General features: G+C 40.4%; 2 protein-coding genes across 2 annotated transcripts; one reads left to right on the top strand and one right to left on the bottom strand.

Annotated features, from left to right (window-relative positions):
• Positions 1 to 567: 567 nt before the first annotated feature.
• LOC131236002 (vacuolar iron transporter homolog 2-like) lies at positions 568 to 15287 on the bottom strand. The gene is made up of 2 exons (XM_058233098.1): positions 15062 to 15287; positions 568 to 1214 (listed from the first exon to the last, which is right to left on the bottom strand). The coding sequence occupies exons 1-2, from the start codon at positions 15285 to 15287 to the stop codon at positions 586 to 588; spliced, it is 855 nt and encodes a 284-aa protein (XP_058089081.1). The 3' UTR covers positions 568 to 585.
• Positions 15288 to 18601: 3314 nt separating this feature from the next.
• Positions 18602 to 21116, top strand: LOC131236001 (uncharacterized). Its single transcript, XM_058233096.1, has 3 exons — positions 18602 to 20471; positions 20698 to 20870; positions 21021 to 21116. Exons 1-3 carry the CDS (start codon positions 20327 to 20329, stop codon positions 21051 to 21053), a joined length of 351 nt encoding a protein of 116 aa, XP_058089079.1. The 5' UTR covers positions 18602 to 20326; the 3' UTR covers positions 21054 to 21116.
• Positions 21117 to 21605: the final 489 nt, after the last annotated feature.

The following is a 21605-nucleotide window of genomic DNA, read 5'->3' as shown; positions in this document are numbered from 1 at the left end:
CATGATACGTTGACACGTGCGCCACGATCAATCCATATATATATATAGAGCGAGTCGTTTTTACATCTATATGCAACAAAATGGATATTCTCTTACGACGTAAAATATAGACCGTATCTCGGCACAGTGGGGGCTATGCTAACTTGTCTGATGATAGGAACCGTCCATTTTCTGCAAATCAATTTGTTTTAACTAAATAAGTTTAATCTCAAAGGATGATTTGGACAAAGGAAATGAAAATTTTCAATTGTATTCATACAACCATAAAAATCAAAGGATAGAATTCTCACTGAAAAACTGTTTATTTATGCTGTTTAAAGATAAAAAGGACTATTCAAATAACGAGATCGATCATCTCGACATGTTGTCTCTTGTAGCTTGCAACAGACGTTCGATCCTACGTGGCCACAGATGTAAAACAAACTCCTCTCTCTGTACTCGTACTGATTGATGTTAATAGCAGTATTATTTCTATCTGAAAAAGAAGAAAAAAACAGAAAAATAATATGAAGAAGACAATAACATAAACAAACATCTAATCTCCAATATCATACCATAAAAAGAAGAGAAGGATACCTTCGTTTACTACCCAAGAGAAAGAGACTGAAACAACTTCATTAAGCCAAAATTCATAAGCATTGCAAACCAACCTTCCACCATTACCATCAAACAACATCTCCCTATTGGCTTTCTCCCCAACTTGGCTCTAAGACCTCCAAAGAGCATTAATGCCAAGGTCACTGATATCACCACCCCTACCACCTTGTGTGTCTTCATAAATGCTGCCGTCAGCAGTGGAATCATCCCACCGATGAAGAAGGCGTGAGCCGACACTGCCGCCATTTGCATCGGGCTATTCATCTGGGCCACCTCTATATCATGGTAGACAGAGACGAACTCTCTTATGGAGATGTTAATTGCACCCGCAACTAGTCCAGTGAACACATAGAGGATCATGGCTGTTTTCTCCTTTTTCAAATCTCCAATTCCCATCATCAGCAAGGCTGTGGACACCAACCCTTCGTTGGCTCCTCGGACAGCCAATCTCAGCCTCTGCGCTCTCCTGGAGTTGTGGATGTTGGTGTTGGCTGCCTGCCTTTCGACATCGGATGATTGTTTGGGGAGTGGCATGGTCACAAGGGTGAAAGGAGGAGGAGGAGCTGGTGCTGGGAGTAGAGATGGAGAAGCGGGTTTTTGTATTGGACATATGCTCCCTGGAATGCATCTCAAATTTATATTTCAAGGAATGCATCTGATAGCGTGTCTTTAGAAACTACTAAGAAAATCCAGCTAGCTAAGAAAATCCAGACAACAAAGTCAAAAGTGCCTGTTGATCGTGAAACATAATCCAGTACTTCAGTTCAACACCACAAACGGCACTACATTCCTTTTAAAGTCCACTGATGACTTGATGATTTCTACACAAGTTGATCATCATGATGGTCTCTTCCAAATTTGAAGGAATGGATTTCACATTCAGCTAATAGATTAGAAATTATATATATGGTTTGTTTCTGGTATCTAAAGGACGGGCGACGTATAGGAAATGTTCCTCCTGTCACTGTCACTTATATCATAGGTGCGTACCGAGCAACTCAGTCGGCAATCTGATTTCCTAAACGTGGGCAGGGCGGTCCAACGTCATATGCAAGTGTTTTGTCTACGCCGTTTATAGTTCTTTCTAAGATCATTTTAAAGGATGAGACAAAACATGAGACAGGTACATGGCTTACGTGGACCACAAAGTGGGGATTGAAATTCCACCATTAAAAAAAAAAAAAAAAAACCGGGGATGGCCCTTAGAAAAGTTTCAACGATGGGTGTCATTTTCACTGCAACTTCTTTTGGTGTGGTGCATTGGAGCTTGCGTGGATAAAACACTTACATCACCGTGAGCCCAACAGAGGGTAGGATGCAAACCGTTTGTTTATGGGTATCTATGGAGTTTGCTTTCGGTTATCCACATTTAGAGATGATTTGTTTGATAAATTGCAGTGCACAATCACAAGTTAAGGTCCAGTGTGTAACTTTCAATATTCCGTGTGTGCACAACATCTAACCCATTCAGTAGCAAGCTCCACCATTAGGATTAAGCTATTCACAAAATTTCTATATAGATTTATCGAATAGATGACATTTGAATGTTGCTATTTCTCAATGGCTATATATAAATTATTTTCACAATTTGGCCCATTAATAAGTTGATGATTTCTACTCAAGGTGATTCTCATGGTGGTGTCAACTTATCTGAAGGAATGGATTTCACAAGCAGTTAACGGATTAGAAGATATTCACTTAATTTCTTGTGCACATATGGTTTTAACTATGTATGGATCACTGTATGAATCGGCTCACATGACATATTGGCTTTTAGACCCATTGGTTGGCTTTTGGACACATTGGCTTTTAGACTTTTAGACACATTGGCTTCTGTTAGATAAGTTGCGTTGCACAATCATATATTACGGTCCATGCAGTGTGTAACTTCCAACCTTTTTTGTGTACAACATCCAACCCATCTAGTAGGCTAGCCCCGCCATGGGAATCAATGTATTTAGAAATCTTCTATATACAAACTTGTTGAATAAACCCATTTGAATGTTGCTATTTCTCAATGCAATACATTGTTTTCATGGTTTGGTCCATTGATTAGTTGATAATTTCTACACAAGGTGATCTTTACGGTGGTGTCAACCTACTTGAAAGGTTAGATTTTACATGTATTTTCACAGATTGAAAGTTACCCACTTATGGCATAGACGGTTTTGGATTTTACATGTACTTCACAGATTGGAAGTTACCCACTTTATGGCATAAACGGTTTTAACTATGTATGGATCACTCGATCACCACCACATTTTGGGCCATGGCCGCAGCACATTGGGTTCCCATTAGATAAATTGTGTTTTATGATTATAAGTTACGGTCTGTATAGTGTGTAACTTCCAACCTAGCTTCTAAATCATATATCCGCTTGAAATTTAACAGAACAAATCTGAGGTACTAGAAAATCATGACCTTACTATGTGCCACGCATAGGAAAATAGAGAGATCAGGAAGAGAGCCATGTTGTAGGAGGCGTCAAAAGTTACTGGAAGCGGCATAGTTCCACGTGGCATCGAGCCGCAGCTAGTCCAGTGAACCTGTCGAGGACCAGGGAATCGATACCAAGACCTTAGTTCACAACATCCAACTCATCCATTAGGCTAGCCCTAGATCTTATATACAAATTTATGGAATATATCACGTTTGAATGTTGTTATTTATCAATGGCACATTATTTTCCTGGTTTGGCCACTGATCAATGATGATTCCTGTGACAAACCCACTCCCTTCAATATGTTTTGAAAGATCACATTTGGGACATACCACATGAAACAGTGGGGATTGGTAGGGTAATATAAGTTTTTTATTATTATTATTATTATTATTATTATTATTATTTTATCAGTATGATATTTGTTCCCACAATTTATTGAAGTGGTAATAACCCTATGAACGGTTTGGACGGCATACGGGCATCATGGTCAGATTCAAGAAGGTTCAACAGTCGACAATTTTGTTGCCGTTGTTTTGTTAGTGTGGCCAACCTGTCTTTAAAATTATATAGATGGAATAGATTTATCACATACATATCTGTGGGACCCACACAAACCCGACACAGGTATATGATTGTGCTATGCCCCCTCTTGTCGAAAGCTGTGTAGGGCCCACATAGATACCCATGGAAGATCCACTCCGTTCATCAAATTTTCAAGAATACAATAGGACATGAGGCTAAAAATCATGCAGATCCAGGACTCATGTGGGTCATACCCCATGAAACAGCGGTGGTTGAACTCCCACCATTGGAAACTTCGTGGGGGCCACAAAAGTTTTGTATCAGGATGATATTTGTGCTTATAATTTATCTGAGTGGTAAAAACCCTATGAGAGATTTTGGATGGCATATAAACATCATTGCCAACTCCAGTTCAACGGTCGATGTATCCACTCCCACCGTCTCATTATGTGTGGCCAACCTGAGTTTTGGATCCGTCTAATATTTATATTCCTTTCCTATTGTGGTCTTGAAAAGCCAACAGAGTGGATTTGTCACAGACATCTCTTTGCCCCCACATAGGTTACGACAACAGGGGCACATGAACTTCTGTGGCCGGGGTCATTCATCTCTGACAAATTCTGCGGTGACCCTTGAGATCAGATTAGGGGAGGGCCTGGCCTCACCCAAGACAATGTAGCCCTTACCGTGGAGTTACCTTGGACTTACCTTTATGTATCTAGTATGTATCTATGCCATCCATACATTTTTCCATATCCTTTTAGGGTATTATGTCAAAAATTAAGCAGCTTTAATTATCAGGTGGACTAAACCATAAGAAACAGTGGTGATTGACCATCTTAACATTAAAAACTTCTTAAGGCACACCTTAACGTTTCCTTAATATTTATTTACAGTCCAATTTGTTGATAAGGTCACATAAGTCTAGATGAAGGGAAAAAACAAATATCAGCTTGATCAAGAGCTTGTGGCCTATTAATGGTAAGTCAACACTTTTTTTCTTTTTTCTTTTTTTTTTTTTTATCGAGAACTTGTGGCCTATTAATGGTAAGTCACCACTTTTCTGATGGTATCGTCCACCTAATAATTGGATCTGATTTATTTTTTTGAATAATGGAATCACTAATAAATGACGAAGAGAGAGAGAGAATGAAAAAAAAAAAAAAAAAAAAGAGGCAAAAAAGGAGTAGCAATAGCTACACGCTGCTTCTTAACATTGTGCAGCCCTGCACGCTATGGTTGCAGCGTGTAGGGGCTGCGTACTCTCCTTTGGTTGCGCTTGTGAGACTACCTTATGGACCCACTTGATGTATATATTTCATATCCATGCCATCCATCAAGTGGTCCAAACCATCATCCTGCGGAGGTCCAAAACTGAAACAAAACCAAAGCTTTAATGGCCACACTGCATAAGACAATGGGACTTGACACCGTCATTTAAAAAAATCTTGGGCCCACCATGATTTCCATCCATCCTTCTTTCCAATCATTTTAAGATCCAAATTCTAAGTGGCCCACGTCACAACAACTAGTGGAATTGAGGCCCACACTTGCAAATTCATGGGCTATTGGGTCCTACTTTTTCCAGGGACCCTTGGAATTCTTCTGTTACACATTTTCACTGTCTATCTAGGACAGCGAGTGGGGCCCACTGTTTGTGGGACCCCTTAGTGGATAAATTTGGATGCCTTCGAGTGGGACCACATGCCATGAGATTCGTTATGATGTATGTGTTGTATATGCTGCTGCACATTAGTTTTGGGCAGCCCTTGTGACTCCTTTTGATGCACTTGACTTGGGTCCACACCGCAAATTCCTTAGCGTGGGGGCCAAATGGTAAGGCCTGTTTACCAAAAAAATGGAACCGTTAGGGCCCAACAGGGGTTGAAATTGTGGGCTGATGTGCGGGCCACATGTGGAACCCAAACGTGGTGCCTCACAATGTGTTGTCCATCTAATTATTGTATGTTGTCAATACTTGGGGTCCTTCTCTTTGTATACATGGTGAGATATGTAGTGTGATATTATGTTTCTATTATGCCCATTTGGCAATGTAAGTGTAATATATTATTCCTTTGACAGTCCAAGGGCTTATGCATTTGTGTTTTTGGATTACAAAGGGTCCACACTTAGTGGAGCCCAATCCTTGATACATATGAATGCTTACCTCATGATGTTGGATCACACCAACCGCATGGACCACTTGGATGAAGGTTTTGTATGTCGTTGATGTTGATGATGACATTGTAACATGCTATAGTAGTTGGATAAATGGAAGCATGCTTTAGTAAGCAAATTCATGGGCCATGGGTTCTAGATGGAGTAGGCCCACATATGGGCTTCGGCCTTAGGTGAGACCATTAGTGGCAAATGGGAAAGTGATATAAAATTCAAGCCCAATGGGTAAATAACGGAGCTAAACTATTGGACTTATAGGCCATTTTTGTTGAAAGCCCAAGTAAGCCCATAAATATTGGAATTGGACACTAGAAGATTGAAAAAGGTGTTTTGTTTGGATACATGGATGTTGGTTTGGATTTTATTCCTTAACGAGGACTAGTAGGGTAAGACTAGACCCATGAGCTCCATCTTCGTTCCTTTACGTGTGAATGGTAGTATGTCGGCATGACCGTGATTTGACTACATGAGCATATATCCATGGAGCATCATTGTTGGTGGAATGGTTATGTGGCGGCGAAGACAATACACGGATCACAGAGGATATGCGTTCACAGAAGAATATGTGGCACCCATGATGAATCAACTATTAGCTGCGGAGACGATTAAGTTTCCCCAACCGGAAGACAAAAGAAAGAATCTATTACCATTATCATCGCATGCTTGGTCATTGAACTGAAGATTGCTACACTATTAAGAATGTACTTCATAAAATGATTGATAGACTTAAGAATGTACTTCATAAAATGATTGATAGATGGGAAATTGTGGTAGAAAAGGATAATGAACGAGGTGGGAAGGCCGTGACAAACACCATATCTGAACATGATATACCTTCCAAAAATGTTTAATTTGGAGGTCGGGGATGGGAATACAGAGTCAACCAAAGAATCACTAGAAATTCAAGAGGATATAGCAAAAAAATAAAAATAAAAAATGGATGAAAGATTCTATAGAAGAACTTATTGTACAAGGTATGACTTGAAATTTCGTGGTGGGTTACCATGGCTATGCGCGTAAGCTTGACAAAGATATGGAATGAAGGCTATGTCCTGGGGGGTATTATGGCCAAATAAAATTTACGCATTTTAAAATACAATTGCCTACTTAAATTAATCTCCAATTAAAGTTAAGTAATGCAATTAATTCTAAGGTTTTCAAGCCAATAGAATGTCCAAATAACATATACTACAAATTATGCAACATGTCAAGAAAATAGTCTATAAATATGATAGTGTATATGTGTGTGTGAGATGTACTGCCTATTAATTTCTAACATTCGTTTAATCATGTATATATATAATTCAACAATTAATCACATAAGCATAATTAAACAAGTGCTCAAAAGACAATATCAAACACAAGCATGTATAGTGGTTTAGTTTTCCTATTGTACTCTTGGCGGATGCACTCAACCCATGAGTGTCCTGGATTTTACTATCGAAGATTTTAAATCAAGTTCACATCTAACCTTCACAATCCTACACAAGGACCAGCTCCCTCAGAGGCTTACATGGTTTTCAATAGGCTTGCCACAAACCTCAGACCTACTCCAAGGACCTACGTTTATTCCCGCCACCCGTGTTCGGTGGCCTACATAGGGACTTTGATTTAGGTCTTACATAAGAATCATGGTTCTATACAAGAGACTAATCAAGCTTGACAATCAAACTCTTACACTCAATTCTACATAAGGAAGGAGTGTACATGAACTCTATAAATGACAACCTTACTTGTCGAATTGAGTCTCGTTGATGTTTTGATTTTGAGTTGCTTCTTTAAAGCTCTCATGCTTGAATCCTCTCTTCAAATGCTCCCCCCGATAATGATGTCGATGCGTTGCCAATGCTTCAGCTCCAAGATCAAATACCTTGCATGTGATACTCCTTTAAGGTTACCAAGATGATAGGAGGTTGAATGAATTCCTACAACTATTGAAAATGTTGTAATCCTAGAAAACTCACCTAGATGGGTGTTTTAGAGGGTGGAGATCAAGTTCATCTTTTTCATTGAGGTTAGAATCCTCTTTCAAGTGATGAATCACAGTAAATATAATTTAGACCTCATGGACTTAGAGGCTTGGGATGAGAGATATGATCATGGAATCATCTAAGCTTCTATTACACCAAAAGCTCATGATAATTCTCAATAACTGAATGCCATTTTATAAGAAACCAATTTGCAACAATTATAAAACGGCCAGTTAACAACTCTTTCAATGGAATCAAAAGGCCCTTCGATGGGATGAATCAAAAGGCCCTTCGATGGGATCGAAGGTCCTTCAATGCGATCGAATAATTCGTCGATCCTATTAAGAAAATTCAAAAATTTATCTGATGCTTGTTGGACTCATTCTTCGATATGATCAAGTGTAAGCTGGGCACGATTAGGAACTCTTGTGAGCTCTTGTTGTCTTTTCTTTGAAAGTTTAGATTCTTCGAACTCCATTTTACTCACATTCTTAGAAATACTCACCTGGATCTTGCTCAATCTCAACTCTTGCAATAGTGGTGTCATCCATCAAGACATGTTCCCATCAATTCTGCTTGCCTCGGTAGTTGTGGGAAGGGATGTCATGTCTTGATCGACTTTCACACTATGTGCGGTTGAAAGAATTATATCAGGAGGTATTCATGTGTTTGCCACTTTCTAATGAAGAAATTTACATGATTACTGGAAGCATTTGAGGATTGATTAGAGGAATGGTAATTTGCGGTACTGCTGATTTTTCAAGACAGCAGGGAATAGTTGGTGCTGAAAGTCATGGTAATATTAGCTCCCAAAATTGATCGAGCTTCAAATGAAATTGAACAAGCTTCAAATGAAATTGAATGAGCCTAAATGAAATTGAGCGAGGCTAACATAAAATTGAGCGAGCTTCAAATGAAATTGAACGAGCCTAAGATGAAATTGTGCAAGCTTCAAATGAAATTGAACGAGCCTAACATGAAATTGAACGAGCTTCAAATGAAATTGAATGAGTCTAACATGAAATTAAGCGATGCTAACATGAAATTGAGCAAGCCTGAAATGAAATAAAGTGAGGCTAACATGAAATTGAGCGAGCTTCAAATGAAATTGAAGGAGCCTAACATGAAATTGAATGAGGCTTGTGTGAAATCAAGAGAGCCTCAAATGAAATTGAGCGAGCTTCAAATGAAATTGAACCAGCCTAATATGAAATTGAGCGAGCTTCAAATGAAATTGAATGAGCTTAACATGAAATTGAGCGAGCTTCAAATGAAATTAAGTAAGCTTCATATGAAATTCAACAAGTACATCGGTGAAATTGACCAAGTAGTTCATGAAATTGATCGAGCATTTCATTAATTTGTTTGTTGAAGTTTTCGGTCAATTTTTAATGATTTCTCTATCAATTTCATGAATTGCTCGGGCAATATCCCTGACAACTCGAGCAAATTATCTTACAAATAGGTGAAATGGAATGAGAACTCTAGCAAATTAGGAATCAGATTGCTCAGCATGCTCTTATCATACTGAGTAAACTGAGTTGGGCCCACCTTGAATGAATGTGGTCTATCCACATCGTCCATTTGTGTTTGCATCTAATTCAAGGGGTTGAGCCCAAAATCATAGCATATTCAAAGATCAAGTGGATTGTACCACATGAAACAGTGGGAATAATCATTTCTACTGTTGAAACATTGTTAGGCCCCACAGTGATGTTTTATTTGTCATCCATCATGTTTATAGGATGATGTAGACATGGATGAACGGAAAACACAGATACAAGCTTAATCCAAAACTTTTATGGATCACGATAAATTTTTTCGGTTTAAGGTTTAGGGCAATTTATTGAAATATACCTATAGTGTGTGCTTTCTTCGATGAATGCACCATTTTCATCTTGACAAACTAAAACAAATGTAAATAAGTAATGGTTTGATGGAAGGGTATTCTTATATAAAGAATAGAGAATTCAAAAAATCGATTTTAAGTAGATGGGTGTTGTGAAGAGGATAGCAAATTCTAGAAACTGGGTTTTAAATAGAGGGATATTGTTGTATGAAAAGGAGAAAAGAATTCAGAAAATAAATTTTTGTAGAAGTGAATGTTATGAAATTTATAGAAATAATATTTTCTGTAAAATATGAAAATCGAAAATCCAAATTGATCTGAAATAAGGATAGGCTTAAGCATGTCTGAAACACTGTCCTTAAAGCGTTATTTGCCCCTACTCAAGTGAATTGAGTATGTTGATAGGTTACAGGCAAATCACTTCTAAGATACGACGAGCTTGATGAGGGTCTACGTTCAGCAAACATGAAGGCCCACTACTGGAACTCCGTTACACACAGTCTAGCAGAAATACAGTAAAAGAGAAAATCCCAAAAAGAAAATAGAAGAGAAGTTCTGTGATTTAGACCACTGCACTAGTTTGTTCTACAGCTACTGGTTCAGTTGAATTGTTCTAGACCACAATGCTAATTTAATTTTCAAGCAAAATTTTCAAACTTTCTGTCTTGCTAGAGTCACTAGAGTATAGGAGAGGAGTGACTATCTCAGTTCATATGGGTCTGCTGGAGTGGGTTGAGAGATGGTTTTGAAACTAATCCAGACCCTATTTATATAGGCATTGGTGGCTGGGGGTTATGGTCCAGGGAAATAAACTCCTTTGACCGTTTTCTAGTTGTTGGAGAAAACTAGCCGTTATTGGTTGTTTATGGCTGTTGTGCATGGGCCATTAAGCTGATGCATGCTGACTGTTGTGAGACAGTGGCTAGCTGTTTCTAGTTGTTGGGTTAGCCACATGCAGCAGTTTCTACATTGTTTGTAATGAATTGCAGGAGGAGTTACACTTCTGCCACAACAGCTCTATTCCAGCCTCTATATATATTGAGAGACCCTTATTCGGTCCTCTAGTCTCTCTTCCAACCAGCCATCTGCCTTAGCCACTTAGTCGCACCGCGACTCGCACACATCTCGCTTCGGTTCGCATAAGGTCGCGAAGGAGCGACCCTCTGCGACACGATGTGGAAGTGCAAAGTGCACCACTAGTGACTCTACAGCCACACTGCCTCATATGTCCACGCCCTTGCACCAAGCCCAAGACCGAGATCCAGACCGAGACCGAGCCCAAGCTCGAGCGCAGGCGCGAGGTGTTCCAGTGCTACGCACTGGAACACATAAGTTTCATTCTCCTTTGGATCATGTGGGTAAGTATTATAATAATCCACCACTTTCATCTAAACCCAAAAAACTTCTCCTCTTTTTCCAATGTGGGACTATTCCCAAAACCCAAAAAAAGGTGTTTTTCAAACACTTATAATATATATATATATAATTTTTATTATTAAAATATATATTAAAAAATAAATTTTTGCAGTAATTCCTATAAGACCCGTATCCGAGACCGTACCATTCCGTAGGCTTTCGGGGTCCTCCCGGTCGAATTCCGGCAACTCTCGACCCGTAATCCGACATTTGCGCGCGATCCTAAGTCGAGTCTTGCATACCAAAGTCAGGTCGACCCGAAATTTGTGTCTTAGCGACCGCACCTTCACCACGGTTCCAACGCCCGACTCGCGCACCGAACCAATACCCGGGCCAGGAGATGTGGGCCCACGTTCAGTCCGAAGAAATGTCACGCGTTGCGAATTTCGAGGGAATCTCTATAACATGTCCCATCAATCAATCAATCACTCAAGTCAAGTACACCCCATACCTCAAGTACAAGCTCCATCCCTCTTTTTTCTACAAGTCAACTCTCTCTCTCCCTTACCCATCCCTCTTTTTTCTACAAGTCAACTCTCTCTCTCCCTTACCCATCCCTCTTTTACAAAATTTCAAACACACCCATGCTTCCCCATCTCCTTTCCTTACAACGCCCATTCCATCCATCCCTTTAATCCATTAATTCTCTCTCTCTCATTTCTCAAAAACTCACTCCCAAGCAACCCAAAATACTACACGTCCAAGCCTTCCCAAGCTCTCTTCCAAAACAACAAGTGTGACCCACTTTCTCACCCTCTCATCTCACATCTCAACCATTCATTCATCATCTACCTCCATTAACATTGAAGGCAAAGAACGAAGGAGGCTAAGAGATCAATGAGGAGTGCAATAGGTGGGTGATTGACTGTTAATTTCAATTTTTAAGGGCCCACTTGTTGTGGGACCCACTTGATGTATGTGTTGTAATCATGAGGGGCCCATAGTGGCGGGGCCCCTCCATAACCATCTCTCTTGTCTTTCTTTCTCTCCGTCTCTTTCCTTGTTTTCTTTTTTCGATGATGTGGCCGTGTGGCCCACCAGGATGTACCCCACATGTTGTATGTCTTATCCACACCATCTAGCCATGGGGTGGCCCACCTAAGCAAGGCCCACCTTAAGTATGCGTTGTGCCCCAAACCGTCTAGCGTCCAGGGACACTGGACGTGAAATGAAGACAAAAATATCAGCTTGGTTCAAGCCTTCTGGTGGACCGCTCATGTAGGCCCCACCTTGATGTATGGATTTAATCCATGCCGTCCATCTCATCTCCCGACTCATTTTAGGCGTTGAGCCGAAAAATGAAGAAAATCCGACTTTCTGGCGGGCCATTGCATAGAAAACAGTGGTTTTCATCGTTAAAATTCACTTTGATCTTTCTACACACCGAAACATGTCAAATATTGGGTTTGCTTGGCTTGTCTCGAGCCATAAAGACCAATGGTTGGGTCGGATTCTACTGATGCGGGCCCCATCTGGAAAAATCCAAAAAAAAATCATGTTTCAAAAATAAATAAAAATAAAGCATACAACAGTGCCTGCTGCTGCAGCGTCAGCAGCGTAGGATGCTACTGTCGTGGACGTGAATGAGGCAAGGAACAGTGGTCCCAGCCATGGGCCCCACCATGATGTGTTGGACATCAACACCGTGCATTGGTGGCCCCTTCAAGGCAGTGGGTCCCCCTCCAAAAATCAGCCATATACAACACTCAGGTGGCCCACGTCACTGGAAACAGAGGTGATTGAATGTTTGCCATTGAAACCCTTTTGGGTGTCCCAGAAGTTTTGGACCATTATGAAAATTGTTTTTCCTCTGCATCCAGGTCTACATGACCTTATTAACAAATTGGATGGAAAGTTAATGTTATGGTGGGCCCCATGTGGGACCCACTGATGTATGTGTTTTACCCACACCGTGGTGGGACGGCTGGTGTACCTCACTTTAGCCATAGCTGCTGGAGTGGCGTCACCATGTTCCATGGGTCCTACCTGTCTTATCCACGCCATCCATCTATGGGGCCCATCAGGATGCATGTGTTGCATCCAAGCCGTCCAACCATTTTGAAAGCTCATCTTAAGGCTTGAGACTAAAAATGAGACAGATCTATAATTCAAGTAGACCCCACCATTTAAAAATAGTGGGGACAGTGACATTCACCGTTCAAAACTTTTTAAGGGCCACTGTAGTTCCGATCAAGCTGATGTTTTTGCTTTCACTTCATCTATCTCCATGTAAATTTATGAATAGGTCGGATCCCGAAACAAAACATAACGGTGGGCCCTGTGGGATTTTTAATGGTGGAAATCATTGTCGCCACTATTATTTGGAGTGTGGTCCAGTTGATCTTTTGATATGATTCATATATATATATATATATATATATATATATATATATAAGGCCATATGATTAGGTCCGTCTTGACGTATTTGTGGCTGTCCGTTGAGGCCCACCTTGGTATATATATAAGGCCCATGTGATTAGGCCCATCTTGATGTATTTGTGGCCCGTTGTTAAGGCCCACTTTGATATATATGAGTCTCATGTGATGCGGCCCATTTGATGTATTTGAAGACCTTAAGTCGAGGCCCAACGAGATGTAAATAAGGCCCATTACAATATGTGATTCCACCAAGGTTTATGTAATGATGTTCATGGCAGGCCGTGCCTTGGGAGCAATGATGGTTTGACATCCACATTGTAAGAGCAATGATGATTAAATGTCTACATTATAACTCTCCCTAGGGCCCATTGATAGGCCCATACTTGCATTGTGTAGACCGTCTAGGCCCATCTTCGGTATGAACAGAATCCATTACCATATAACATATTTAGTATGATTCCATGATTCATGCTCATAGGCATCATATGTATGCTTGATATGAGGAGTGACTGATCATAGCATATGCCTTCAGGCAGATTGTTTATGGGCTCCCTGATAGGCAGAGTTGCCCTACATGAGCGCGCGGTACGCACAAGATTGCTGCATGACTGGTAGTGTGATTCATGCACTTCGCATTTGTATGACATGATTACTGCACGCCCTAGCGACATCAGGGCTATGACCTCCAAAGGCACATCGTGGATGGCAGGATCGGACACCGGAAATACTATTTCTAGCATCGGGGCGCCATAAATGTCCCTGGGTGAAAATTTCTAAACCCGATGGTACTAGAGGATGACTCTAATGTCAAGACCGAGTGGATACATGAGCGCACGAGGGCCGAATACCAGAAGGTCGCATCTCCCACTGTGTCGTGGTCGGTTGGAAAGGAGTGTGGCCTTACTCGCCCGAGGATAGAGGGCATTACTAGGCTGAGTTTGACCAGCTCGTGAATGGGTCTGCTATCGACGTGTCGGATAGGTATTGACAGACTATTAGTCAGGCGGATAGTGAGGTTTCTTACGCTCACTTGGACTGCACACCTGGGAAAGGGACAGTGCCATTTGGAGTGTATTAAACCCCGGTGATTATTCAAAATAAGAATCGTACTGATATTTGATGCTCTAGTGAGGAGTTGCATTGACATGTGGATGAGGATTGACATGCATGAGTTGCATTTCGCATTGCATGGTCTTGATATGACCGATAACATTCATATCCTGCATCGTATAGTCTTGGTACGACTGATTGTATTCATGTTTTCATCAGCATGATTCCGCATTACTCTGACCTTACATTCTGAGCATGCTCATATTGCGCATACACTTATACTGCCCTCTAAGCTTTTTATAAGCTTATGTACGATTGATGCGTGCAGGTGACGCCCGGACGCAGCCGTAGTTTTGCCGCAGTTGGAGTGTGCAGTCAAGCTTCTGGAGTTTCTATTATTATCACTATCTTGTATTTCCCTTCATACGCATTGTACTCAAAGTTTTTGATCATAGTAGATTTTGTGATGGTGTTCTTGTGGTTATTGTTCATGGGTTATGTTTATGGTTATGCTCATTACGAATCAAAATCATATTAGAATCCCAGGATCGGGACCTAGTGTATGGGTGCCGGGAGCCGAGAATAACCCCCACATTCTTAATAATCAACAATAGCCTCAAACCAAAACGCAATGCAATCGAATCCAAACAGAGATACAGAAACTGAAAACGAATCGAGAAATTGAGAGGGAATAGCAAGAATCCAAACGAGCCCTCCATTTCTTGAGACGCTCCAGTGGGGCTTTCTTCGGCGGGATGTCGAACATGTCCTCGTCGTCATCGCTACAGTTGCCGTTGGATGCGCCGCACTCCAAGTCGCCACAGAACCTGTGATAGGGCGACGAGCCATGGTCCTTGCCTTTTGATGGAGATGAAGAGCTCATGCTGTCATGCAGGAGAGATGACACCAGCCGGTAGTCCCGATGGGCCCACGGCACTAGTCCAATCAGAAGCGCGTAAGCGCGTATTACAAAATCGCTGTAGAAACAAACCTCTCGCTGTAGAAACAAATCTCTCTCTCTCTCTGGAATGAGAAAATGGGAAAATAGAGAAAGGGCTTTTTAGTAATATACCCCGCTTACTTAGGTGGTTTTTTGAGCGGTTTGGCGGGTGATTACATGCAGAGTCGGAATTCCAACCGATCGGCGAGATGAACGGACGTGATGTATGAATGAGACGAACGAACAAGATAAACCGGAGATCTCTCCTCTCTCTCTCTCTCTCTCTCTCTCTGCGAAGGTAGCAGGAAAATTCCGGAGTTAGACGACGATAACAACTTACGAAGCTTCGCGGAAAATCCACCCTAGAGTGCCATATTTGGTATTTAAAAGAGTGCGGAAGATGTTTTGATTGATACGCCCATCTCCCGCGTTAGAATAAGATAGGTTCAAACTCTAGCCTTGCGTTTCGCCGCTCCTTGATGGGGCTCTATTAAATTAGAAATGCTCAGAAAAAAATTTCTCAGATTGAATATTTATAAGCCATTCATTCAACAATGGTTGTGGACCGTATATTTTTAAAGCAGGAAAAAATATTTATTGACGTTTGAAAAACTTCAATTGAGATTGTAATCTTTCACCGCACAAAGTGAAGAGTTTTCATATGGACGGTTTGGATCAATTGAAGATGATCCGGATTCAGAGACAAAAGTCTGTACGTACAGTGTTGCAACCCATCGGGAGGATGTATTCGAGCTAGCCACGCGGTGGGAATTAAATAGAGAAATTTACGACTGTGGACCTCACCTTTTATCCATTGGATATTCTTGAAACAATACAAACTTAACATACGCACTTAGACCTCCTCGTACGGACGACAAATTCCAGGACGAAAATACCCCTCCTTTTCACGTAAACGGATTGGCTACTCCGCCTGCCAACCGCCAATGGCAGATCGTCAGTGGTCTGTGGACCCCACCATGATTTATGCTTTTCATCCATGCCGTCCATATATTTTTCTGGATTATTTTATGGTATGAGACAAAAAATGAGGTATATCCAAATCTTAAGTGTACCACGTTACAGGAAACAGTGTTGAATGAGCGTCAACCATTAGAAATCCTCCTCCGTCTAAGTTGGGGCCCACTGTGATTTTTGTGAGAAATCCTCCCCATCTAAGTTCATTCATAGGGTCACAAAGACTTGGATGAAGAGGAAAAACAAATTTCATAATGATCCAAAACTTCATTAACCCCTGAAAGGGTTTCAATGGTAGACGTTCAATTCCCCACTGCCTTTTACAGTGTGGTCCACTTGATAGTTAGATCTATCTTATTTTTTTTTTTCTCAAGCCTTAATATGAGCTCACCAAATAGATGGACAGTTTGGATATAACACAGACCTCAAGATGGGACCCACGAAAGCAACCTAGCAAAAAAAAAAGGGCACAGAAAGCTGCGGCACTACCGCCGGTTCGGCAGCAGTCACACGGCTGTCTGACAGATTTTTTATTTTTTATTTTTATATTATAACAGAGAGAACTTTTTTCTCTCCTACATTTTTCTCTAATACATAATTATGTAAACATGTATATCATATCTAAGTATATAAAAATATTTTTCTATCTTTTAATTCATTTCTTTGTCTATTTATTAGACAAGCATATCTCTTAAATTAGAATGTTTTTTTTTTTTTTTTTTTTACACACGCACACACACCCCCATGCACTCACACTAGTGGAATTTCACCACGTATGGATACTCGTACGCTTGACCGGGTGTTGAAACTTCTAAGAGTCTATCACCCGAGTAAGAGTAAGAATCTTAAACTAGCGGGGCAAGCATGAAAATTAGTAGGGCAAGCATGTAAATGAGCACGGGAAACATGAAAATCAACGGGGCAAGCCTAAAAATGAGTAGATGAAACTAGAAAATTAACGGGGCAAACTGAAATATGAGCGGTGTAAATTAACTAGAAAAATAATGAGACAAACTGAAATATGAGCGGGGCAAACTAGAAAAATAGCGGGGGAAACATGAAAATGAGTGGGGGAAACTAGAAAATCAGTGGGGCAAACTAGGAAATCAGTGGGGCAAACTTGAAATTGAGCAGAGGAAACTAGAAAATCAACGGGGCAAACATGAAATTGAGCGGGGGAAACTAGAAAATCAGCGGGGAAACTAGAAAATCAGTGGGGCAAGCTGGAAAATCAGCGGGGCAAACATGAAATTGAGTGGAGGAAATTAGAAAATCAGCGGGGCAAAATAGAAAATCAGTAGGACAGACTAGAAAATCAGCGGGGCAAACATGAAATTGAGCGGGAGAAACCAGAAAATCAGCGGGGCAAACTAGGAAATCAGTGGGGCAAACATGAAATTGAGCGAGGGAAACTAAAAAATCAGCAGGGCAAGCTAGAAAATCAGCGGGGCAAACTAGGGAATTAGTGAGGCAAACATGAAATTGAGCAGGGGGAACTAGAAAATCAGCGGCAGAAACTAGAAAATCAGTGAGGCAAACTAGAAAATCAATGGGGCAAACTAGAAAATCAGCGGGGCAAACATGAAATTGAGTGGGGCAAACTAGACAATCAACGGGGCAAACTTAACGGATAATTTCATGGCTTGAGCCGATAAATCTAAATGTATCCAATGTTCAAATGGACCACACAAAATGAAATTTTGAATTGAACTTCTAATGTTGATCATTTCTTAGGGCCCACACAAGTTTTGGATCAAGCTTATAATTGTGTTTTCTATTAATCCATGTCTGTATGATCTTATGAATAGGTTTGATAACAAACAAACATCACTATTGAGCCCACTATGGTTTCAATGGTAGAAATCATTATGCCCACTGTTTCCCGTGGTACGAACCACTTAATCTTTTGATATGCTTCAATTTGGGGATAAACCACTAAAATTAGATGGAAAAACGGATGGACGGAGTGGATATACTACATACATTCAATGTGAGCCCAACTGAGTTTACTTAGTACAATGGAAGCGTACTGACTAACTCAATACGCAATCCGATTATGCTTGCTACGCCCCACAATGATGTTTTATTTATAATACATCACATTCCGATGAAAACGGAGGGGTATTGAACAATCCGCTGATTCTAGTTTCCCTCGCTTAATTTCATGTTTGCCCCACTGATTTTCTAGTTTGCCCGGCTCAATTTCATGTTTGCCCCACTGATTTCCTAGTTTGCCCCGCTGATTTTCTAGTTTGTCCCGCTCAAGTTCTAAACTCTTCTTCTCCAAACCCCTGATCGTTGTTATCTCCAAACCCTAACCCTCCTCTTCTCCAAACCTTCGTAGTTGCCTGCGGTGCCTCCATCGCAAGCAGAGTAACGTTGCTGTCCTACTTTCTACTCCAAACCCTAACCCATCAATCACCGACGATGTCCATAGTCTTCCCCATCTGCGGTAGCAGCAGATCTCATCCCAATGCATGGTCGCCCAACCTCCATCAATAACAACTACCATCACAAGAGGCTGCTTGTCCCTCATTTTTAACAAAAGCTACCAACAAATCGAAGGTACTCTCTCTCGATCTCTCTTCCTTCGTCTCTGTCTCTCTCACTTCCCCTTTCGATTATCAGAATTTAGGCAGCAGCCATGGCAGCGGTAGCCATATCTGCTGCTGTCCATGGCCGCCGACATCTGCATGTTAATGGTTTGAAGAAATGCTTCAATCAATAACGTGTACCACTATTGTACATTTAATCTCTCTGTTTCTTTCATACCTTTTCGGCCCATCCATGAGTGGACTAACATGATATATGGGAGGGGAACATTCAACATTGGTCCACCTCATTAGAGGCAGTGATCCCACACATATACCACTTTAGACCATGTGTTTGTGCGGATAGGGTATTCCTCCTTTGTTTATTCACTTCGATGATAAAAAAACTGTTAATATGCTGGCCCTCAACCTGGATGGCTAATGATATGGAAATCCCCATATTGGAAGGTCGCAACTATTGAATATTTGATCTTTTACTAGAATGTGAACTTTGGTGTCTTTATTTTCTTAATTGCGTATTTGTTGGGCAACCTATTGAAGTGTTTGGATTTTTCTGTTTTTGGTATTTTTTGGTGGATGGTCCACCAGAGTGGGACCCATCATATCAATGGGTGGGATAACTAAACTATTGATTTCACTTGTACAAACCAAAACCTTGAAGGATGCTATTAGAACATCCAACATAAGTATTGTTATAATGCCTTGTTGATTGAAAAGAAGCTAAAGGACTGGCCAATGTCAAAAATTTTAAAGCCACCCAAATTCCGCCCAAACCATGACATTAAATTTTTCCTTGAATGTTGAGATCAAATCATAAATAGAATAGCGTTTTTCATAATAATGGAATGGTCTTCACTACATGTCAGCTTGAGTGAGTGCGTTTTGTGAATTCATGAATAGGACATTTTTTTCCTTTTTCTTTTTTGTTTTGTAATAATGAGGAATGGTAACTTTTCCATATCCATGCATTAATGTGCCATAGTGGAGGATTACTATGAATACCTAGGTGGAGCTCTTTTATGGAATGTCATATTCAGCCAATGATGAGATTGTGTACTTCAAAGACCTTATGAGCATTCTAAATGTGGTATATTTGAAAGGTACTTCAAATAGTGCTTCTTTTCCAGGACATTCTGCATACCGTCACCTTCTTTACTATGATATGAATAGCAAGAAACATCATCATTAATTCTTTTGCCATTTCCTTATGATTAGACTGCATGCTGGCTATTTTAATCAAACATTGCTCAGATTTGTTGAAGAAATGAATGGCTATTTAAATCAAATTTATTTTTCTTCAAGAACTATTATTGCTCCTTATGTTCAATTTTTGTTTTCTTGTGAAACTTCTTTGCAGGTTCATCAACATAAATTTTGCCCAAAATGTGTATATATGTTGTTGTAATGTTGAGACGCATGATGGAAGCGTCTTGCATTGATGGGATGTAGTACACGATGAAAGTACCAGGCGTTTTAAATCTACTAACATTGATGCCTCAATTGATTGCAGATGTGCATTTCTGCATGATGGCTAAGCAGGTAGAAGATAGAACCCGAGAATCTTTTACGTTACTCAAATGTATTCAATGCAGGCACAAATGTAAGTAAATCTACTAATATTGATGCCTCAATTGGTTATCAAATCCTTTCAGCCTTAAACTTTCCCCGTGTTTAATTCATTCATTGTAATATTACCGCAAATCACTGGGAGTGTGCTTGGGGACATGATTTTCTCATGATGGGCTCCGAATCTTTATATTTTTTTGTGGGAAATATTGCAAGAAGGCATTTCTTTGTTTGCTTAATGCTTGCTTTTTGAGGTGTAGGTGATCATGGGGGTACCTTTAATTCATCATCTTTAGGTCTAGATGCTTCCCCTCACCAGCATCATTCCAACACTCTCTCTGATGCTAACATGGGTTTTGCTGGATGCGCTTTTTCCGCTGCTGGGGCTGCTGTCCTGTCACCAATCCATGTTAATCTGCTAGACATTTTAAAGGTAGATGCTTCTTTTTAATTTCAATATTGTTTCTGTTTCTATTGTAATTGTGGTGTTTGTGGAAATATTGTATTCTAACAATATTATTCTCATGTTTTGCCTTTTTCTTTTTTTTTCTTTTTTTTCCGGGTATTTGTTCCCCTTCTTCAGGGACTTGCATTACCACAGAAGAATGCCTATTGAATCCAAATTGAAACCCAACAATGAGTAAGGAACAAATGGAGGATGAACTGAAGATGTATCTTGGGGTCAGAAAGGTTATTTGGTTGCCTCGAGGATTTTTTGGTATGTCTTACTGCTCATTGTACCCTTATCTTTTAAGTTTATATTTGTGTACTTCTCTTGAAACTGCAGATTTTACTTGTGCTAATCTTCTAGTTATGATTTTGCATGTCGCCTTTGACATGGTGCTCATCAAATCCTGCAAAAATATATAGAAATGATGAATTTGCTTTTTCTTTTCCTTTCTAGGTGTCTGGGCGTATTATACATGTTTCTTTTAGTGGAGGCAATTGGAAGGACTCTGTTCGAGAAACAGGATGTCACTTCCTGTTGCATATTGTGTGCAAAGTTCTATGATGGGCCAAACTGATACTAGATGTTGAGTACAGGTGAACTCATAATACTCCTTCACAGCAAATTTCTGTTATGTATTGATGTACATAAATATGAGTGTATTTGTAAAAAATAATTTATGGGTCCTCTTTTCTTGGAGCTGGGAATTCCTCCTCAGGT

This window comes from Magnolia sinica, unplaced genomic scaffold (genome assembly GCF_029962835.1).
Source record: "Magnolia sinica isolate HGM2019 unplaced genomic scaffold, MsV1 ctg110, whole genome shotgun sequence".
Taxonomy (NCBI): domain Eukaryota; kingdom Viridiplantae; phylum Streptophyta; class Magnoliopsida; order Magnoliales; family Magnoliaceae; genus Magnolia; species Magnolia sinica.
The sequence above is the reverse complement of the archived record's forward strand: the minus strand, read 5'-3'. Positions and strand labels throughout refer to the sequence as shown.